The following is a 20,000-nucleotide window of genomic DNA, read 5'->3' as shown; positions in this document are numbered from 1 at the left end:
TGGGTGTGTTCGATTGACCCTATTCCGGAATAAGAATAACAATACGTATGTCTGGTGTTTTGAAGCAACAAGGATAATAAACTAACGTATGTTAAAATTTAACAGGTGTTTGACAATTTTAATGTGAATCTCTCTGCAAAAACAAAGGATTTCTAACTTTTAGTCCATGAATTCCTATTCCAGAATACAGTCAATGGAATACACCCTAAAACAAAACTCATGCACTAAAACAATTTTTTATTCCATACAAGGGCTGAAAAAATGAGATTGCAATATGCAGTTTCAAAGGCTCCAGTTTGTGCCAGACTTGATTGTTTAGCTTTACTCCCTATCAAAATTCATTCACATCGTTTGCAGAGACTTGAAATCCAATCCAGCTAAGTCCCATTAATAATGTAAGCTAACATACATAATTTTTGTTCTTTTTAATTTTTTTTTTAATTTAGGAAAACATCCATCAAAATTACCACTGTGACAAAATCTTGACACCCAAGAATGTAAAGAAATACAATTACTTATAACCTGAAAAATTTTATCTGCACTCTCACTCAACATTGAGTCCACTGGAGAATCAACAGGTGTTTGTTTTGTGAATTTGCTGTCAAATTGACTGACATCATCATCACCAGTCTGCAGAAAAAAAAAAAACAAACAAGTGTTGATAATTGTGATTACCGGTATTCCTTGTGAGTAAGCTGGTTTAAACAAATGTAATATTGAACTACAATTCTAGACAAACCGATCAGGGAAATCAAGCATTTTTCACATAACTATACAACACCAAACATGTTGTGCGCCCCTTCCCCCCCCCCCCCCCAAAAAAAAGAAAAACATTCTTTGCACCCTTCCCACTTTTACCTCATTCAATGTCAAGTGTGCAAATAGAAATTTGATGTCGCCTGCTGACACACACCAACAATGTCAGTGGGGGAAAGAGGAGGAGGGCAGAATGAGATGGTAAATGCACACAGTATTAGCAAAGTGTGTCAATGACGTGATAAAATCATTATACATGTATGTGGTGAAATACTGTGTATATGAAATTTAGGCCAAGTTTAATTCAAGACAGTGTGTGCCAGGGGCTTCCTGTTGAGATTATTGGGGGCAGACACAGGGCCCTCATCTGTGTCTAAGAGTTAATTTTCCTGTAGGATTGCTGTGGAAGTACATGTATGCAAACATTACTCAAACTTACAATATTTGGCTTAAATGGGGGTTCTACTCTCTTGCAATAAAGATCATCCCATTTGATTGAACGGAAGAAAGGATGTGACTGCAAGACAAAAGAGGATTCACTGTTTGCGTATCATACAGTATCAATGTGAAAAATAAAAGAGATAACTATGTGCACCTAGATGGCCCCACAGCAAGCCTACTGTAAATTCATTTCACAGGTCTGTACCTTGATTGGTTTTGTGCCATCATTTCCACCTCCTAGTCTGGCTTGAGGGTGACGCTTTAACAACTGAAAGGGAGTGGAACAACAGGAATTAGACCTCAATAATTGTACCTACAGTCTCGAGCACAAATGTTGTAACACATACAGAAATTTGCCCCCCTCTCACCCTTCAATGCTAATGTTTCTGGGTTTGAGTGCAAAAACCAACCTGTAAATGCAACATTGAAGAAAGGGAGGAGGGGGAGGTTGGTTATTATTAGCTTGGATGTGATTTACATGCTGTTCCAGCAAAATGTTACACTATTTATGACCATGCAACTGGAGAGAGGAGGGATAAAAGAGACAAGTGGTCTGAACAACGAGTAAACCTCTTTCGACACTGCTTTAGTGCCTTAGCTAAGGCTCTCTATTCAATAGCCAGGTTCTTTGAACATCTCTCTTAATCTCAAAATGGACAATAACAATAATCTCCTAAAAACTGTGTTTTTAAGTGCTCTCAATATTTACAAAAACCAATATTATTTAGTGATGTTTCAGCAACATCCAGACTTGGATTTAACAAATTTAGACAAGGAGTCAAGATGTTCTTGGTATTTTATCTTAAATTACAAAATATATAAATTATTGGTGCAGGTTTCCACAGTGAGGGTACCTGTACATACTGTTGGCTTAAAATAATACAAAGGTAATTTAGAGTACTAAGGAATCACAGGAAATCAAGGAAAGCAGTAGCCTCCACATAAATAAGAGAAAAATCTCTGATAAATATGAGAACTAAAAACTATTTAAGATTATCTGCTAATGCACAAGGCCCAGTTGTTCAAAAGCCAATTAACACTAAACCATGATTAAAAATAAATCAAGGTTTTACTTTCGCTGTCTGAAAGTGCTCCCAAAAAGTTATTTTATGCTCAAAGTAAAGGAAAGCGGAATTCACAACTGAAGGGCAAGAATCTTTTGGCAAATCTCTATTGATTCTTTAAATAAACTAGAGTCAAAATTCACAATAACACAGGGTTAACTTAACCGGGCTTTGAGCAACTGGACCCGGGTTTGTACATTTATCTTAATTTGTTAGGTATACAGTACTCTATTATAATTTTAGTTAGTTAGTTAATTAGTTAGTTAGTTAGTTAGTTAGTTAGTTAGTTAGTTAAAAATTCACCTGCAAAGGACTTGATGTCCCTACTAGGCCAACTTACCCTTAACAAGCAGCAGTGTAAGAAAAACAGATTCTGTACCTCACCCACAATTTAATCGAAAATAACAACAATCAACAATTAACTGAAAACTACCAGCTCTAAAATCAGACCCATAAGACATTAATTTGGCAGTATGATTGACACAGAAGCTACTGTTTGCAGCAAAATGTTATGGGTTCAATCAAGAGGTCAAAGCTTTGTGAGGGATTCCTCAGCAATAAAGAATAATATTACCACTTACACAAGTCATTGTGGGACTCAAGTGAGTGCAAAATACTCACTTTTCTGAGAAACTCCTTCGCTTCTACACTGAGGTAAGGAGGAAGAACCAGCTTCCCTTTCAAAATCTGCAACAGAAAAAAAACGGTTATATGATTATGACTGCCTCTCTCATGTAAAACTCCTCCACAACAAGATTTAGAGAGCATATTAGAAGATATCACTCAAGAGAAGGGAAACTACAACAGTGGGTAAACTTCTTGGGACATTTTGCACCATGAACATACAGCTATGCACTCCGCCCTTACCACCTCGCCCCCTCCCCCAAGGCAATGTTGAATTATGTGTGCCGTATGCCCCAAATGTCCTAACTGCTTCCTTTTAACAACATTGTAGGAGGGGAAAGAGGGAGGGATAGTGAACACACCCCAGTTACAGCAAAATAGGGTTTTCTCACTTGATTTACACAAACAGTGTTATTTTGTTGGCATTTCCTTGACTGTTCCAAGGAGCTTTGTCCCCCATTGTAGAGAAAAAGCGTCACCTTGAGATTTGTAATTAAGGACCATTAAGGGCAGTCCCAATGAGAAAGTCTCTTTTGCAGTAAGGAAGCCCTTAATTAATATGAGAGCTGGAACACTTAGTGCAGACAGGCATCTAACAATCAATAAATGTTCCAACACAATGGATTCCCTCCATGGTAACTGTTAAGAAGAAAAATGGGAAGATAAAGCTACATGTATGTTTCACCCTGAAGCTCCTTGATAAAGCAATAGTGAGAAACCATCACCTCCTGCCAGTGATTGACAATCTGTTACTGCCACTTGTGAATGCCTTAGGTACCCTTGGAGAAGACTCCAATGGACTTGCATGCCATTTGGTTTTTTACCCACCTTAAAAGAGTTTCAGAGGCTGGAACATGCCCTAGAAGATCTCCCTGGAGTTAAGCGAACATTTCATTTTTGGTGTTGGAGAAATCCAAGTGAGAGCCCTGTCTGACCACGATGCAAAGCTTAAGCTTAGAGCATTGTTTGACTACTGTCACACTAAAGGCATCAAGCTGAACGAGGGGAAAGCACAGAAATAAGGTGAACTTTATGGGAAACAATAATATTTTTATGGCAAGATTGCATCAAGCCTGATCATGACAAGGTTCAAGTCATCAGAGAAATGTCAACACATATTGGCAAGCATGATCTAAAAGAATTCCTCAGCATGGTGAACTACAGGCCCCGAAGAGAGACTTAATGGAAGAAGGAAATTGATTCCACTGGGATGAGCAAGTGCAAGGACAAAGTATTACACAAGTCAAGGAGATCCTTTAGGCTGCCCCTGTCCACGCGTCTTTTGACCCAAAAGACATAGAACTGCAACTTGATGCTTATGAGTAAGGAGCTTAGGAGCTACCCTTTGGCCTATGTATCTAAGACCAAAACAACTTACAGTCGTATACGCAAATTGAGAAGGAATCACAGTTCTCTTTTGAGTTGGACGTTTTAAACGCTGCATGTATCCAAACTGACCATGAACCCCTGGAGAGCACTTTCCTGAAAAAGACTCTGGGACTCCTAAACTCTTCCAGTGGATGTTGCTTAGGATGACCTCCTAGTGTCCTACCAGAGAACAAAACTGAAAGCACTAAGTCACGCATTTAGAGAGCAGAAGAGCACACTGCTGGACACAGGAGAAGATGCTGTGTGTGTATGAGAAGCAACATAAAAAGACAGTGAGAGGGCATCAATGTGATACAATACTTTGCAGTATCAGAAGCAACACAAAAATGTCATTATCGGATGCTTAACCCTGAGATAGGCAGGTAAAGACAATAATCAGAGAAGGATAAACAACCAACGAGGCTGAGATGTCAGCTCAAGTCAGATATTATTTCCCCTTCCAGGAAGAGCTGTTGTTACAGAATGGACTTGTCTTACAAGGTGAAAGCCTAGTAATCCCTGCTGGTATGGATGATGAAACTAAGGCTAAGATGCATTGCAGTCAAGTTGGTATCCAAGGCTAGCTAAGAGAAGCAAGAGAAGTAGTCTACTGGTCTGGTATGAACAAGGATATCAAATAATGTGAAGAACATCATAGTTTATCTTTACATCTGAATGGTACAGAGTTCAGTCACTGTTGATTATCATTCAAATTTCTTTGAAGTGAACAGATAAACCAACAAGACAGCTGAGGAAGTTGTTAAGAAGCTGAAAGCCAATCTTGCATAAAATGGAGTTCCTAACAGAACTAGAATAAAACATCAAGCAACCTTCTTTGCCACAAGGTTCCAAGAGTTCATTAACACATGTTGCTTGGAACATTGAACAGGTTTGCAGGAGACTTGTCATAAAATGTGAATGGTAAAGCCAAATATCTCCTAGAGAAAGTAGGTCCCACCTCTTGCTCTACTGAATGGAGGATCACTATCAAAGAAATTTCAACTCATCACCTGTCCATCATGTTCCCTAGCAGAGCAAAGACTCTACTCTTAGAATCAAACTGATTGCTCAAGGCAAAGAGAACAGAGTGTGAATCAGAAGTTGAAACTATAAAAGGATAAACAAACAAGAGCACCAAGGAGCATAGGTAGGCCTCATAATGAGGTAAAGACAAGACCATCCCTTAAATCAGTACCCATTCCTGGATCTGCGATGTACTTTTGTTTTTCTTACCAACAATATTACAGACATAACATCAGCAAAGAACCACCAATTTTAAACTTGTAACAGGTTACCTTATCAATTGTCTTCTTTCTGCTGTCTCCACAGAAAGGAGGCTGAAAATTAAATACAACGAATATCAAGAGGTTTGGTTGCTGCAAGCTTTCAATGACCGATAATTTTACTCATCAAACGGGGCCAGTTCAGGCAACAGTCATCAGCAATTTAGTGTTTTATTGGCTAAATCATTTTTAAACTTACACTTCCTGTTAGCATGTCATACATAAGTGCACCTAGACTCCACCAATCCACTGCCTTGCCATGGCCACTGCGAGTCAGAATCTCAGGTGCCCTTATATTAAAAAACACTTGTTACAAAAACACGGTTCACAAACAAGTTCATATACTGTACATGTATATAAATTCAAAGTGCAAAGAACAAGATAAACATACATGCATATTGTAAGTTTGGAAACAAGAGTAAAGAGTACAGAGTGGAGTGGAGTACATTTTAATAAAACACAGTTTTATTGGTACAGTCAAAAGCATCATATAGATTTAGCCAAACCTAAAAGCGGAGCTCCTAGGTTATTGTACTAAGTGCACTACCATATTGACATTGGGGCTGTCTGAGAGAGTGAGTGAGTGAGTGAGTGTAAGATTTGTAGGTGTTCAGCACGTGCATGAATTATCAAACTCGTGTTCGGTTTTCTTGAATTACAACAATTATTGATGTTTGTTTGTGGCCTACATGTACTTGCCGCCTTTTTCCTTTCTTAATTTTCTTAATGAAAAGAGAGTTATTGTCAAATAGGCCATTTTACAGTTGTTTGCTCAGCGACCAAGCCTATGAATGGCTGCGAGGCTGCCGGTGACCTTGCATTGATACAGACCTCACTGCTTTTATCATGTAAATTGTGTTGTTGTAACGCTAATTAGTCCATATTAACATTACAAAAGCATGAATGTTTGTATCCAAACAGGGTCACCGGCAGCCTCGCTTCTATTGTTAGGCCTGGTAACTTAGCCACAACTGTAAAATGGTCTATTAACAGACATTTAAATTCTTAAATGTCTTCAATCAAAATCATTCTTTTTTCACTTCTACGTTCACGCAAGCTCACATTCTACAGACATTCTGCAGGTTAAATAAACAAGAAAAAAAATTCACCATTCGACCATAATATTTTTACTCTTACAAGACCGGGTCAACTTCTCTGTCTGCATTGCAACGGAAAGAAAAACAGAAGAAAACTATTTTTATCTTATCATTGCGATCGATGAGCAAAAAAATGTAGATTTCATTGGCATGTTTGTGTTGAGATTCCCACGACGCTTCACTCAAAAATTTTTAGCAGTGATAGAAAAGATGAGCTCTTCTGAATTAAACGAAACATTAAAACATCACAACTTAGTTTTCAAATATCTAATTAAATCTTTTAGTCATCATGTGTAAGAGCATGTTCACTGTTGGTTTGAACCAGCAACACTACTTAAATTTTGCTGATAGGTAAACACGTAGATTACATTGGCTAGTCTGCGTCTGTTGATTTCACTGACAGCCTCTTTCTTCTCATTTAATTTATTCACGCAATTTTTGATTTTCGGTCCACTTTTCTTAAAGAAAATTCATATCTGTATGAAAAATAAAAAAGCGGAAGCCGCTTGTGTGTTAAGTGAGAGGAAAAACATTTAACAGCCCCACCGGAAAATAACTGGGTGAAACACGAAAATAAACAGGTCTGTTGGAAGCATGCTTAAATTTCAACAAATGAGCCCCAAAATCCGCAAGAATTTGTGACACTGATGAATAATAAAGCAGTTTCTATTTCTAAAACAATGGAATTACCTGGTGATAAATAACCTCGCCTAGGAGAGTGAATTTTTGACTTGCAGAAACAATGGTCAACCTCAAGAATTAGACAATTGTGATCTTTGTGTTCAATTCGCACATTTCTTGTCGACTTAATAACACTTGAAAGGAAAAAAAAATTAATTAACAAAACTACAATCCGACGTCTTGCCGTCATTTTGCCACAGATGTATCCAGTTGTTAGTAACATGCAAGGTAACTTATCACAGCAGCCGCTGAAATCGATGTCACTTTCGATTTTGCGATTTACTTGTGCCGCCAAAAGAATAGAAAAATCAAACATAGCAAAAATCTTCCAAAGCGTTTTTCGCTGATGGTAACTTTTATATTCGCAGCACAAATTTTATGTTGTTTTCATGTTGCAACTTTTGTTGCTGAGGGCAATTTTTTAATTCTTGATCAACTATTCGTAAAAAATTCCTTGTGCTCTTCCTTAAAAACTGTGTATCAATATTCCTTTACTTTTGTACGCAATGCGTACCTATTTTTTATTCTCACAATAAGTTAACTTGGCTTGAGCCTGCGATCCAATCAAAAACCGGTACCCGGTCAGCGCTTAAATTTTTTTTATAAAAAGCTGACCTTGTGAGCTCTAAACTTGAGCCTGCAATATGGTCATGTGAAACTGGTCAGCAGATACCTGGTTTTGACAGGTATCAATTCACCATAACATAGATGTCCAATATCAAAGATGTACGCTGTAAATGGCCGCCATGTTTTGGGTATTGATTATTATTATTATTATATTATTATTATTATTATTATTATTATTATTATTATTATCATTATTATTATTATTATTACTATTATATGCAGTAAAAGCATCTGTATGCTACATTAAAATGCCACACAGGGTGCACAGCGTAGCCTGTGAGCAGTGCAAAGTGAAACTTGACTAAAAAGAAAACACTTCAAAAAAAGAGGAAAAGCTAAAAGCCATAAAATAAATTAAAATTATTTACATCCCAAAGTATGGCTTATGCATATCCTACCATACAGTTCATTTACTCTTTCGCTTTGCCATCACATTGCAACCTTGAACGCTCGGTGCAATATTCAGTGTGCTTGACAACACTGTTTTTAGCATGTTCCTCAGCACATCTTTGCTTCTACTACCTAGCAATTCCATAACTCAACTCTTGGTGCTCAGCAAACACTAGTATATCTAAAAGGCCTGTGCATCGTCCAACTCTGTACACGGGCTTGAGTTGGATCAGTGAATACCAATGTGGTACTCTCTCTATAAGATCTAGCCCATGGATGATCCCAAAAAATAGGATGTTCAGAGCCCTCTAATGGTGGGATAGGTACTGATTCTGCAACAATACTGAGCACCAAGATAAAACATGAGGAATGCTTTCTGGTGCTTTGGTGCATAACCTACACTTGACATCACTGGAAGTTGTTTGCATCTTATTACTATTATTATTATTATTATTATTATTATTATTATTATTATTATTATTATTATCATCATTATTATTAGTATTATTATTATTATTTAGCTCTCATTAACCGAGCAGGAGGTTTGTATGGGAGAATCTTGACCGAGGTCTTGACTGAGCTGAATTTATTAATTATGTCAAAGTTTGCTCGCCATCCTCTCTTTTGTCATCATGCTGTTTGGCACTTCCATAAATAAATATTGGTAGAAGAATACTCAATATTTTTGCATTTTAGTTTGCATCTTTTCACCGCAAAACATTACCGGTCTAGATGGGAAAATCTAGACTGCGGTCAATATGGATTTCAGCCAATCAAATTCGGGAACTTGGTAGTTCCCAGTCCCTGTGAGACAAAGCCATATACATGTAATAATAGGATATTATTAACTTATTGGGCAACTTCATCATGCATATGTCCCCACAAGAAATATCGATAGTCATGATTACCATGAGAAAAGCAACTCATGGCTCCCTATGGTGCTCCGCTTGGCTATTAACCAGACGTCATCAGAGTTACAAAAACAGTTTGGATAGTAAAAAAAAAAAAAAATTCAAAATAATCCAAAATTATACCAATACCGGTACTGATGTGGTTGCTCAAAGACAAGGGTTATTTCCTTCCACAGCATCACTTTTTTGTGACCTTGATACCACAACATATGGTAATAAAATTATTGAAAGAAAGTTATGTCTTTTAACGATACAAGATTCACTAAATTTCCATTTAGCAACCTTTCAGAGAATTCTTCAACCTATTTTGCACACATTCATTATCTATTCACTTACATGTATTCAATAGTTCCACAGAAAGTATGAGTTAAGCTGTTTTCGAAGACTGCCTCCTTACACAAACCAAAATCTGTTAGCACTACATGACCTGTGAAAAGAAATGGCAAGGCATTTGCAGAGTCTCGTGATAAATCTGAACATAAATCCAGAAAGATTAACCCATTGACTTCTAGGAGTAAGACTTAAATATAATTATTTTAGTTTGTCTAATGCCAGACAGCTTTACTCGCCAATGGGAGGCAGTTCAAGAGTCGGTGGGTTAAAAACTCCCACATGCCACGGAGTATAGGTATGTGCACAGGAAGAATGACCATTCTATCCATGCAGGAAGGATGAAAAGGATGTACAGTCAATGAACGTCAACTTTATATTTTACCATGTGTATCCAAAAGAATGTTTTCAGGCTTCAGATCTCTGCAAAGAAATCATCATCATATCTTATGTGAGACACTATGATGGTTATTGTAAATGTGTAATAAGGCCATTTACATGTACAATGTTCTTGCAAAATCCCCAAAGAAGTTTAAAATGATCTCAAACTTGCATTTACTGCTTACCTATAAATAATTCCTTGATTATGAAGATGTTCCATTGCTAATACAATTTCAGCCAAGTAGAAACTGTTTAAAAAGTATAATTCTGGGGTTAGTGTTAGTTCGGTTTTGTCATTTTCAATGTGGTGGTCTGCATGGAAGGTCTTACAACAAAAAAATTAAACGCGGGAGTTCCCTGGCCTATTGGTTAACCTGTTACCATGCCACAGTGAAAAAGTAGCCTGCAAGGCAGGATAGAAGCACTTATTACACGAAACATCTTCATGGGCTAATCAAGGGTAAACAGCAGCTTCAGAATAAAAAAATACCTGATAATACATACAAAAAAATAACAACCCAACAAATTTGTAGTTACCGTAAACACCTGCAGATACATGTAAGCCTCACCCTGAATACAGCAGGTTAAATTTTGGAAAAAAAGGTTTTTTGAAAGAAATCAAAAGAAATCCAAAGTCGAGGCTTTAGAAGTCTTCATCCACTGTTCATCAAATGTAAATTCACTATTATTAAACATTGAAACCGAAAATACTTCAAAGTCTTACCCACAATTTTAGCATAATTATAATAAAAATCGTTTCTACCAACTTTGACATATGATTGATATTTTTCTGGTATTTGTTGACAGGAATTTCTTCACTCAACACAGTTTTTCCATAGATTTATGCGTTAGAACAAGAACGTGAGTGGAACATTCATAGCTTAGTAGCCAGGCATTTGATTGGATGCAAAGATGGAAAACAGGACAATGGAAGCAGCCTTTTTAAAACATCCCGCAGATGAGCTGTACCCCCAATTTCTAGCAATGATTCTTGGAAAAAAGATGCGGCTTATCTGCAGGTGTTTATGGTATTAATAGAGTCCTCACCAAGCAGTGTCCTCCATGAAAATTCCTTCTCTCTCTAAATGCATGAAGAGCTCTCCACCTTGAAATGACAAGGATCATTCATTTTTGCTTTAGTTTAATAGAATTCTTTACAGACAAGAATGTATTATTACAAGATATAGCTAAGATAACACAAACTGTCCAACCACTTTAAATAACTGCCATACCCAAACCACAAACAATTCCAACAAAAACTCTGGGCTGCAGAGACCTTTATTGACAACTAACTACATGTAGCAAAAATTGTCTTTTAATGTGTTAAGGCGCTTTATGAGCCTCTCCCACTTTAAATAGAACTAGATTACCCAACAAAATCTTCCAAGAATGATAATGACTGTTAATAATTATAAGCTAAGCTGACCACACATCTCACAAAGCTATGGCTACAAGGGTAAAGCGGTTTAGTCTCTAAATAAACTGTGGTGCTGCATCAGAACGGGTATGGGAGTGTCTATGTGACTGCAAGTATTTTTCAAATCAGCTCCCTCACTCCCAACGGAATTAACAAATGCTTTTCTTTCAACTAATTTGTTCTCAACATCCACATTGCTATATATCCCGACCAACAGCATAGCTCCATCTTTCACTATAAAGAAAACACTAAGAGCCTGGATAATTCCCTAAATTGCTCTAACAAAGACCTAAGGCTTGAAAGAAGTCATCAGCTTTCAAATTTACCACATAAACCCAGTTGATAACCCATTTCTGTGTACTTCAAGTGAACTACAAGGATCCTTATAGGATCACCAGACAGTGATTCACCAGACAGCCTCTTCAGACAGTACCCAGTCAACACCTTCAAGAACAACTACATGTACAAAATGGAATTCATGTACCTACAATGACCTCAACATGTCCAAACAAGACACCTGTCATCACTGTGATGATACCTATTTTACAGCCTTATAACATCCACTGACTATTATTGCTTACAGAGGCGACGAAAGAACTGTTATGAATGTGAAAGACAAAAGACAAAAGACAAACCCAACAACAGACCACTAGCAGCCACTGATATGGGACAAAAAATATGGAAAAAAATTAATTATAACAGTAGGATTGTTTGCAACTAGAAAGTGCTCAATAGGATAGAGGATTACAAGTGCACTTACCACTGAGATACTCCAGAATGAGATAAAGTTTCCCTCCGGTTTGAAAAGCATATATTAAATCAACAATAAATGGATGCTAAAAAGAAAAACACAAGGTTAACATTATTCTTAGTTTGCTTTACCCAGTCCGAGGTATGCAACAAAGAGGAAAACTGTTTAGTGTTCAAATTTTTCTTACAGTTATTCATTATTTACCCTTTAAGCCCCAAAAGTGCCACTTACAGGGCTTGAAATTGCGATCTGCGACTGAATTTTTTCTCTTTGCGACTAAAATATCTGGAGAAGTAGCAGTTGCCACTTTTCTGAAACTTTGGCTAAAATTAATAAAGAAATGACAAAATTGTTTTGTTTCTCGCCGTGAAATTTCTTTCAATCTGCAGATAGTGCAATTGTCGCGTAATTTCGCTGCGATGTTATGTGCACATCCCCATTTCTTCGATATCATTCGCCATTTTCAGCGGTTTGTTTAAAGGTAAGTATTGTGGGTTCATATTTTGTTTTGCTACACTGCTGACAACACAATGCAAAGCGACGATTTTCGACAATCTTGGGACTAGAATTTGAGAAGTTGCGACTAAATTTTCGTATCTTGTTGCAAAATTGCGACTGGATTTTTTTGTTAACTTCAAGCCCTGACTTACAGATTTTACTCTGTCTTCAGCAAGAGGATTTTTATCGACAATGGGAGCCCCCTCAAGGCTTTAAGGATTAAGAGGTCAGTGAAAGAACAAATACTGCCCTTTCCTCAGGATCAAGTTTACTCCTTTCAGGTCTATAGCTGAGTAAAATGAGGATTGTCACATTACAGCTTAAGATTTCATTTTCAATGGCTTCTCAAGACAAACCTTTACAGCTTCTAAGATATTTCTTTCAGCTTTTGTGTGTGCTGTATCTTTATGACTTCTTATGATAGCTGCCTTGAATTGAAATCAAAAAAATTCATTTGAGAATCATTACAATCCCATAGACCCTTTAACTCCAAAGAATGCCAATTAAAAATCTGCAATGTAAGATCAGAGAATTTCACACAACAATGTCCCAAGATACTTGAAGGGGGGCGGGGATTTTTCTGAGCTTCCATTTGATGCACAGTATCTTTCATGTATTTCTCACATTACTCGCTTAGATGGTTGGTTGCATCATTGATACATGTAGCCCTTAATGTGACTGCATGATGAAGTTAGCAAGGTGTTATTGCCGATATGCCTTAATGTGACTGCACAATGCAGTAATCAGTCATTTGTGGTTATTTGAAATTTGACTATGTGACTGCATGATGCAGTCATAGTCTATACCCACATTTCACCCTTACCACAGTCTCCAATAGCTCAGTGGTTAGAGCATCCGAACCGACCAGATCACAGAGGTGCATAGGTTCAAATCCCATCAGGGGCTAGGATTTTTCTGAGTTTCCATTTCATGCACAATATCTTTCAAATATTTATTAAGGGCAGTCAATAAGGTAAGGTAGCCGGCCAAAACCACTGGCTAGTAAGCGATCTTCAGCCGGCTACTTTCATCTCGTTTTATCACCAGTCCAGATGAAAAATCTTGCAGTTGTTGAATTAAATTGAAGAAACCTTCAAAACATCATCCGAATTGATGACATATTTTACGAAGATTAAACAATGGTAATGGTAATGGTAATGAATTTATATAGTGCATTTTCTATTAACATCTTCAAATGCGCTTTATAAGCAAGTGATCTATGGGTGAGATCGGACATCAGCATATACAGGCGACGCTGGCAGTCCATTAGCGATCTCACCCAGCACATGGATGAATGAAATGAGGCCTGACCACAACACCGGGAGCTCCATGCCCTACTCTTTACGAATAGTGTGTGGGTTCTTTTACGTCCCACAGGATTACGAACAAAATCGTTTGTGCGAATGGTGTGGAACGCCTGGAACTGAATAGTTTCCAATCTTGCGCCTAATCTGACAAAACAACATGGTGTCCGCACTGAAGAAAGAATATTTTTCCCTTCCTCAACAGAGATTCCAACCCTCCTGTTTTGGCCGGAAACCTCCCATTTTTGGCGAGTATTCCCAGGCTCCCGTTTTTGCTAAATATTCTCCCGGCTTTTGTAACTCTTCCTAACCAAAGAAAGATCATGTTTTCTTTGTTTAACCAGTCTTTTTTGCTACAATTCTGTCTGGTTTCTCTTTTATTGAAACGAGCTTGAAATTGTCAATAAATGAAGCGCAAAGCTTGACCAAACTCCTGTCTATTTTTATTTTTATGCTACATTCCCCATGCAAGCAAATGCTATCAAAAAATGTGATGGGGGCCAATATCTTTAGCTTTCACTGCCTATTAAAATCTCTACTATTTGCCATTAACTGTGATCTCAAAATGCAGGAAATGGCATCTTAGAGGCCGTATCTTAAACATTATTCCGGGGGAGCATGTCCCCAGACCCCCTTGAGGCCTGCACCTGTGGCGCTCGTGGGCGTGGCTGCGCTGCTCACTACGCCAGTTGAAAGGGTTGGCATCTCTGCCTCAGTCAAGTGGGCAAAGCTCACTTTCATGGCTACCTTCTTTGAATTATAAGCCTTCTACTTTCAAATTTATTGACAGCCCTGTTTATTATTGCACTGATGATAATATTAATAATAATAATAAGGTGATAAGATTGATGTGAAAAGGGTGATAGAGAGAGTTAAGAAGGAAGTCAAAAAGCAGATGGAACAAGTGTTGAAAACAAGTCTAAACAAAGAGAACCTCTATCATAAAAGCAATCAATAATTTTTGTGGAGTAATACGCGTGGCTAGATATGTCATGTGTGCATGTTTCGAAAACAATGAAGTGTTAACAACAAGATGTTGTATTGCAAGTGACTCTATAGCTTGGCAACTTGTTACTGCCATGCTGACATTCACATGTACCCTAGCCAAAAGACTAGTAACCAGTACAGTTTGAGGATGTCATTCAATGTACAACTTGCGAGAAGTTCAGAAAAGCAACCAAAGGTTTTCTCAAATAGGTAAAAGCTAAACATGAGGGCAATTAACTGTAATAATATTTTATTGTTACTTCTTGATTTTGAAGGAATCTCAACTACCAACATCGTTAATATTCATTGGTGATTGATTGCAATGATGAACATAGGACCAAAAAACCTGCGAGCAATACTGTATGATAAATTTAAACTAATGATAATAAAAGTGCAATTAATAAGATTTGGAGTAGAATCCTTGACTATCCTGGAGTAATTAGTATCCCTGAGATTGGACAATACATGAAAATGAATTCTCATTCTGTGCATGCTCAGCTGAAAAACTTTTCAACACTAACCAAATACACAAGCTCAGGACAATAAAATCTGCAGTCATACTTAATACATGATCAAAAGGCCATTTTTACATGACCAACAAAGTTTCATCTACTACATCAATCGAGATCAATGGGTTAAGAAACAATATCAATCCTTCCCTCATCCATAGAAAGCTAAAAAAGTACTGAAAAATCAAAGACGAATTCGAAATGTATCTCCGAATTAAAGATACTGCTTATAACTCCTTCTTATCCAAACAAATTTGAACATGTAGCCCCAAACAACAATCTCCCCCGCGATTAAAGGTCTTTTATGATGGGAGTCACCTTGGCCTTAGGAGGCGACTACCACGAATGCAAATCATCTCACTTGTCATAAAGCTTAAATCACTTCTTGTGATAAACATTAATTTTTTCAATGAAATTGAGCACGTACAGTACGTGCTGAAAATGTTTTGAAAATACGACACTCAAAAAACTTGTTAAAAATAAAAATCACCCAAACAATGTGAGAGATCAACAATCAAAGTGCCATTATCAAAATCCTGGCCAGCCATAAAAGCTTAAGATTTTTGACAATTTTAACGATATCCTATTGTTATGTTATATAACCAAATCGACATCACCTCCCCTATATTCATTGACGTACCTTTTTCAAGACTTTCATTGCGAATATTTTCCCTTTGTTCCTTCCGTCTACTTTACGAACCTGAAAAACCTGAACAAATGTTGAAAGTATAAAGCAAAACGATTGTTTTGCCGGTTTCTTACAAAATATTACTCCAATTTGTAACGCAGTCGAAATCAAGACCACTTTTCTTTGTAGCAATACCTTTCCATATCCACCTTTTCCTAGAACTTTCAGAAGTTCGAAGCTCTCAGGGCCTACTTTCTCGTCTTTAGGATTAACAGTCTCTTCTGATATAGCCAGGGTTTCCATGCTAAACGAAAGAGAAAAAAAAGTGACTCAATGATATCACGAATCACGATTCCAAAGGAGGAAGAGGACGCTTCATCAATGAACTAGCACTTCACCTTTCGTCGTTTTCCATCGGTTCGTCAAATAATTGTCCCTGTCGTAAACAAATTTATCCTTTAATAATCTATTACGTCGAAAGGGAAGCATTCAAATTAAATTTTCACTCCGTCGTTACGAGCCATTTCATAACAACGCAACTTACTGTACTACACTCATTCAAACATAAGCTTACCTCTTCGAATTCATCGTCGCTCAAATCTTCATCGTCAATTTGATCGTTGATATCTAAGGGAAACACTTCGGCCATTGTTACAATGATTAAAATTATAAAAACCTTTAAAACTTCCCGAGAAAGTTAACTAAAACAGGGATAAAATTTCGAAAACTTTTTTCTCCATTCCCTGAGACAATGAGCTCATGGCTGCCTCGCGCTTTCTCATTGGTGTGAAACGCCGGTAAATCACGTGTCAAGTGTGTTCGTGACTTCGAACTATTTTTGGCCAACAAGGTCGGGAACACGAGCTACAACGGATCACTTGTTTACACATTTCCTCTCTAACCGTAAATGTTCTTAACTTTGAACTTGTGCATAAATTAGGAGTGAACAGTGCAGTTAACCTTTGGAGGCGTCTGTAAACAAAGGCGCGTGATTTTTGTATGATGACCGTAAATAGGCTTTGAAACTCAGTTATAAATTCATAGTGCTAGTCAAGGTTCGTACGCAAGGGAAGTGGTTCTTTCTTTGAGTTAGGCCCGGGCCCCGGGATAGGGGGGGGGGGGGGGGTGGAAAGAAAAATTTGGTGGAGGTGTGCGGTCCGCTTCCTGAAACCCTTACCCAATTTCAAGCCAAAATCTGCGATTTTCCCTACCCTATTTCAGACTTGACCAAAAATTTGATACCTTATTTCAGACCTATTTTCAGACCTATTTCAGCTGTTACACGGTTGGCTTAAGGGGGATGGCTCTTACCTACCAAACCGTTGCTCTGGACTCCTTCAAATAGCCATTTCTCTAATTCCTTTAACTCTACAGTTGTCCTTTCTTGCCAAGTGTTTTCTATTTAACATTTCTTTGTCTGGTTCAAATCACAACCACATTTGGTAAATCACGTGACCAAAACAGTAGATGCCTAAAAACTGAGCGAGTTAAATATGTTTTCCACAAATATTTAACGCAAAAGTGTGAGAACATTCTAGCACAAAATCTGTAGCATGGATTTTAAAAGAAATCATTTCTCAAAATAATTATGACGTCATAAGGCCCTCCCTTGATACACTTTTCAAAATATCAGTTCCATTTTTAGTCGAAATAGAAATTCCATGCTACAGTTTACGAAAAATGATGGGACGTTCGTTTCCTGAGAGCTTTTACCTGTTTTACACTGAAACGCACGGCAGAGGACTGGAACTAGTTGTGCATGCGCGTTCTGATTGAAGTGATGTTACATTTCTATTGAAAACGTTACTTCATAGAACCATCCATGGAACCTTTTTGCAGGGCTCTTTGACTAAAAAGCTTTCTTAGCAACCAATGTCTTTCTGTAGTTAAGTACCACCCCCTTAATAACTTGAGAAGGGCTTTGTTGACGGTCTTATCGCCTAATTATGAAGAAGAAGCTGCTATCAGGTTCTTCTAAAAAATATATTTAATTCAAGACTCGACTGAACAAACCATACATACATCAGACCAAAATGGTCAAAATCGATACCCTATTTCAGACCAAAACGGCTAAAAAACCATGACAAAAAAAGCAAGGTTAAGGTGACACACGCTAACACCCTTTAAGACCCGCACATACCTATATAGCCCATAAAAGGGAGTGCCCCCCCCCCCCCCCCCCGGGAGTAAGCCCCGTTTCACAACTCTTCAAAGAACCACCCACTCTTCGCAAAGAGTGTTTATGGTCTGTCCTATCATTCGTTCCGGCAAAAAGAGACCAGCTTGGCGGAGATGTCTCAGAAAGTCTCAAAAGGGTTTGTGGTATATGAGGACACCTTTAGCAGAAACAGCCATGAGTCGAGGGAACTTTGATGAGCACAGGAACATGAACATGCAGATGAAGTTTCGCAGTTTGTGTGACCGAATTAATGTGTTTAAAAAATCACTAAATATATGTTACATGTAAAGAGTATTTACAGTCTTTACAAGCTACAGCATTAATTAAAGGGAATGAAATAGAATGAGGTAAGGTTCTCTTTAAGGCCATTGAAAGGAAGAGCTGCCCGAGTGGAACTGGAAAACGACAGTGCGAGAATCCGCTGGAGGTTATATTTGAGCGTGAAGGGGTTTACTTTCTAAAGAATTCGAAACAGTGCTGCTGCTGCTGCTTCGGTGGTGGTACAACACAGAAATGGGTTCAGTATAAGCTGACTTGATAAATTATGGTATTAATTGACTGACGTAAATGATATGCTCCGTCCGACCTTGTAGAGTTTTCGAGTCAATTTACCATATCAACTCGGTTAACAAACCCATTTACTTTTTTTCTCAATGAGCTAGCGGGCGGAATTCTGCGAATCCTGCAATCTGATTGGCTCTGGGAGCGGGCATAATTTTTCTATCTTCCCCGCCAACCCGGCCGGAATCCTAGCCCTGGTTCCGTGAGCTTGTGTGATGACCTGAAATCTCCATTTTTTGATACCGAATCCGTTTACATGCAGAAGTAAGTGTTTCAAAACAGATTTTTGTTAGACAAGAGGCGTAGAAATAGAATTCAAATAAAAATGTTTCTCTTTGAAACGTTCAGTTTGTGAGTCGCTTATTGTATTCGCTATCAAGTGCGGTGCGGGTGAAAATTAAACAAGTGATTTCAGATAGGAAGAGGGAGAGAGAGAGAGAGGAAAAAATTAATAAGTTAGTTACCAGCTAAGGGTCGTTCTGTATAGCGAAAAACTGTGACCGAGATCTTGAGGGCAGCATTTTCACGACCTCGGTCACAGTTTTTTTCCTATACGGACCTCCCAGCTGGCGACAAATGTATATGTCTGAGCGTGAACGCAAGTCATAGAAGTGGGCCAACACAAGGCAGGAGAGAGAACAATATCTGACCAAGAAGTGACCTGAACCCACGACCTTCGGATTGAAGAGCAAGGTCTGACGAACCGCACCCGCTATTACCGACAAATGGGGACCTCTCAGACTACTCCCAGCCACTGTTTCGGGAAATGAGCTAGCGCCTTGGGAGGATACCTGAACTTGAGTGAAATCGAGCCTAACTATTTTGTACTTTAGCCGCCCTTGTAGCGTTTTCTTCTTTGTGATATGTGGCAGGAAAATTGAAAAAAAGCGAGTCCGGAGAATGAGGAATTTTTAAAAAGGTGAAAAACAATGGTGTGCGGCAGTGAAGTGACGTTTTTGTCGACGTCGCTGTCGGAGATCTCACAGTCCCCGTCTCCACTAATGTGCAGAAATGTACCCAATCGCAAGAATAACAAATATAACAACTGTGCCAAAAAAAAAATACCGAAATAACAATTATAGCAAAAATAACGAAAATAACAAAACAAGGGAGCGACACTGACAAATATAACAAATGACTGAAAGAGAGCAGGGAAAGGGGCTTCCCGAATGTAGCAAAAATACCAAAATTAACAAATCAACGGAGGGACGCT

The 20,000-nt window shown here is 38.1% G+C and overlaps 1 protein-coding gene across 2 annotated transcripts in view; it reads right to left on the bottom strand.

Moving 5' to 3' along the window:
* The window catches only part of LOC138047007 (ribosomal protein S6 kinase beta-1-like), a 27,678-nt gene extending 10,840 nt beyond the window's left edge, over positions 1 to 16,838 (bottom strand). For both annotated transcript variants that reach the window (XM_068893668.1, XM_068893667.1), the window contains exons 1-16: positions 16,622 to 16,838; positions 16,446 to 16,483; positions 16,243 to 16,351; positions 16,060 to 16,128; positions 12,976 to 13,047; positions 12,131 to 12,206; positions 11,001 to 11,058; positions 10,139 to 10,201; positions 9,958 to 9,995; positions 9,579 to 9,669; positions 5,736 to 5,826; positions 5,549 to 5,590; positions 2,883 to 2,948; positions 1,403 to 1,465; positions 1,196 to 1,273; positions 523 to 630 (exon numbers count right to left, since the gene is read on the bottom strand). In XM_068893668.1, coding sequence (XP_068749769.1) covers positions 523 to 630; positions 1,196 to 1,273; positions 1,403 to 1,465; positions 2,883 to 2,948; positions 5,549 to 5,590; positions 5,736 to 5,826; positions 9,579 to 9,669; positions 9,958 to 9,995; positions 10,139 to 10,201; positions 11,001 to 11,058; positions 12,131 to 12,206; positions 12,976 to 13,047; positions 16,060 to 16,128; positions 16,243 to 16,351; positions 16,446 to 16,483; positions 16,622 to 16,696 — 1,137 coding nt within the window. In that variant the 5' untranslated portion in view covers positions 16,697 to 16,838. The remainder of the gene's footprint in view (positions 1 to 522; positions 631 to 1,195; positions 1,274 to 1,402; positions 1,466 to 2,882; positions 2,949 to 5,548; positions 5,591 to 5,735; positions 5,827 to 9,578; positions 9,670 to 9,957; positions 9,996 to 10,138; positions 10,202 to 11,000; positions 11,059 to 12,130; positions 12,207 to 12,975; positions 13,048 to 16,059; positions 16,129 to 16,242; positions 16,352 to 16,445; positions 16,484 to 16,621) is intronic.
* Between the last annotated feature and the right edge of the window lie 3,162 nt (positions 16,839 to 20,000).

This window comes from Montipora capricornis, chromosome 4 (assembly GCF_036669925.1).
Source record: "Montipora capricornis isolate CH-2021 chromosome 4, ASM3666992v2, whole genome shotgun sequence".
In the NCBI taxonomy this organism is placed as follows: domain Eukaryota; kingdom Metazoa; phylum Cnidaria; class Anthozoa; order Scleractinia; family Acroporidae; genus Montipora; species Montipora capricornis.
This window is presented reverse-complemented; position numbering and strand designations above follow the sequence as displayed.